General features: G+C 57.2%; 1 protein-coding gene across 1 annotated transcript; it reads left to right on the top strand.

Annotated features, from left to right (window-relative positions):
• Positions 275-805, top strand: LOC110430432. Its single transcript, XM_021448109.1, has one exon. The coding sequence runs from the start codon at positions 275-277 to the stop codon at positions 803-805; it is 531 nt and encodes a 176-aa protein (XP_021303784.1).

Consider the following 1,139-nt stretch of genomic DNA (forward strand, 5'->3'; position numbering starts at 1 on the left):
AATCTGACTCCACTTCCCCGCCTCAAACAACACGGCAGAGTACAAGGCCCTTGTTAATGGTCTCCATATCGCGATCGAGCTTAGGATCAAGCGGCTTGACATCCGAGGCGACTCCAGACTCATCATCGACCAGGTCATGAAAGAGTCCAGCTGCCACGACCCCAAGATGGACGCGTAGTGCAAATCAGTCCGGCGCCTGGAGGAAAAGTATGACGGCCTCGAACTTAACCACGTGTTAAGGAAATACAATGAGGCCACCAATGCGCTTGTCAAAATGGCATCTGAGCGGGCCACGATCCCCTCGGACGTCTTTGTCAGCGACCTCTATAAGCCTTCCGTCGACTACAAAGACGACGGGGGCTCGGATCAAACCCCAGGCGACTCGGGCCCCTACCCCAAGATCTCCACGACTCAGGAGCAGGAGGCCATGGACATCGAGTCCGAACCCCCTGCACCAGATGACTCACCAGACTGGCGCTACCCCTTGCTACAACGCCTCGTCGACGGCACTCTGCCCTCAGACCAGGCTGAGGCACGACGTGTGGCTCGTCGCGCCAAGACTTTCCTCCTTCTCGGCAGAGAGATGTACAAGCGCAGCCCCTCAGGCATTCTCATGCGCTGCATCTCACGTCAGGAGGGAATCAAGCTCCTGGAGGATATACACTCGGGGGCTTGTGGCCACCACGCCGCGCCTCGGACGCTAGTAGGAAACGCCTTCCGACAAGGTTTCTACTGGCCCACCACCGTGGCCAGTGCCACGGAGATCGTGCGGACCTATGAGGGATGCCAGTTATACGCTCAGTAGATTCATCTCCCCACTCAGGCTCTGCAGACGATCCCCATCACCTGGCCCTTTGCTGTCTGGGGCCTCGACCTTGTCGGGCCTCTTCAAAAGGCGCCCGGGGGCTTCACCCACTTGCTTGTCGCAATCGACAAGTTCTCCAAGTGGATTGAGGTCTGACCCATCACCAGGATCAAAGCCAAACAAGTAGTGCTGTTCTTCACGGATATCATCCACCGATTTGGAGAGCCCAACTCCATAATCACCGATAACGGCACACAGTTCACCGGGCGGAAATTCCTGGAGTTCTGTGACAGACACCACATACGTGTGGACTGGGCAGCGGTTGCTCACCCAA

This window comes from Sorghum bicolor, chromosome 9 (genome assembly GCF_000003195.3).
Source record: "Sorghum bicolor cultivar BTx623 chromosome 9, Sorghum_bicolor_NCBIv3, whole genome shotgun sequence".
Classification (NCBI taxonomy): domain Eukaryota; kingdom Viridiplantae; phylum Streptophyta; class Magnoliopsida; order Poales; family Poaceae; genus Sorghum; species Sorghum bicolor.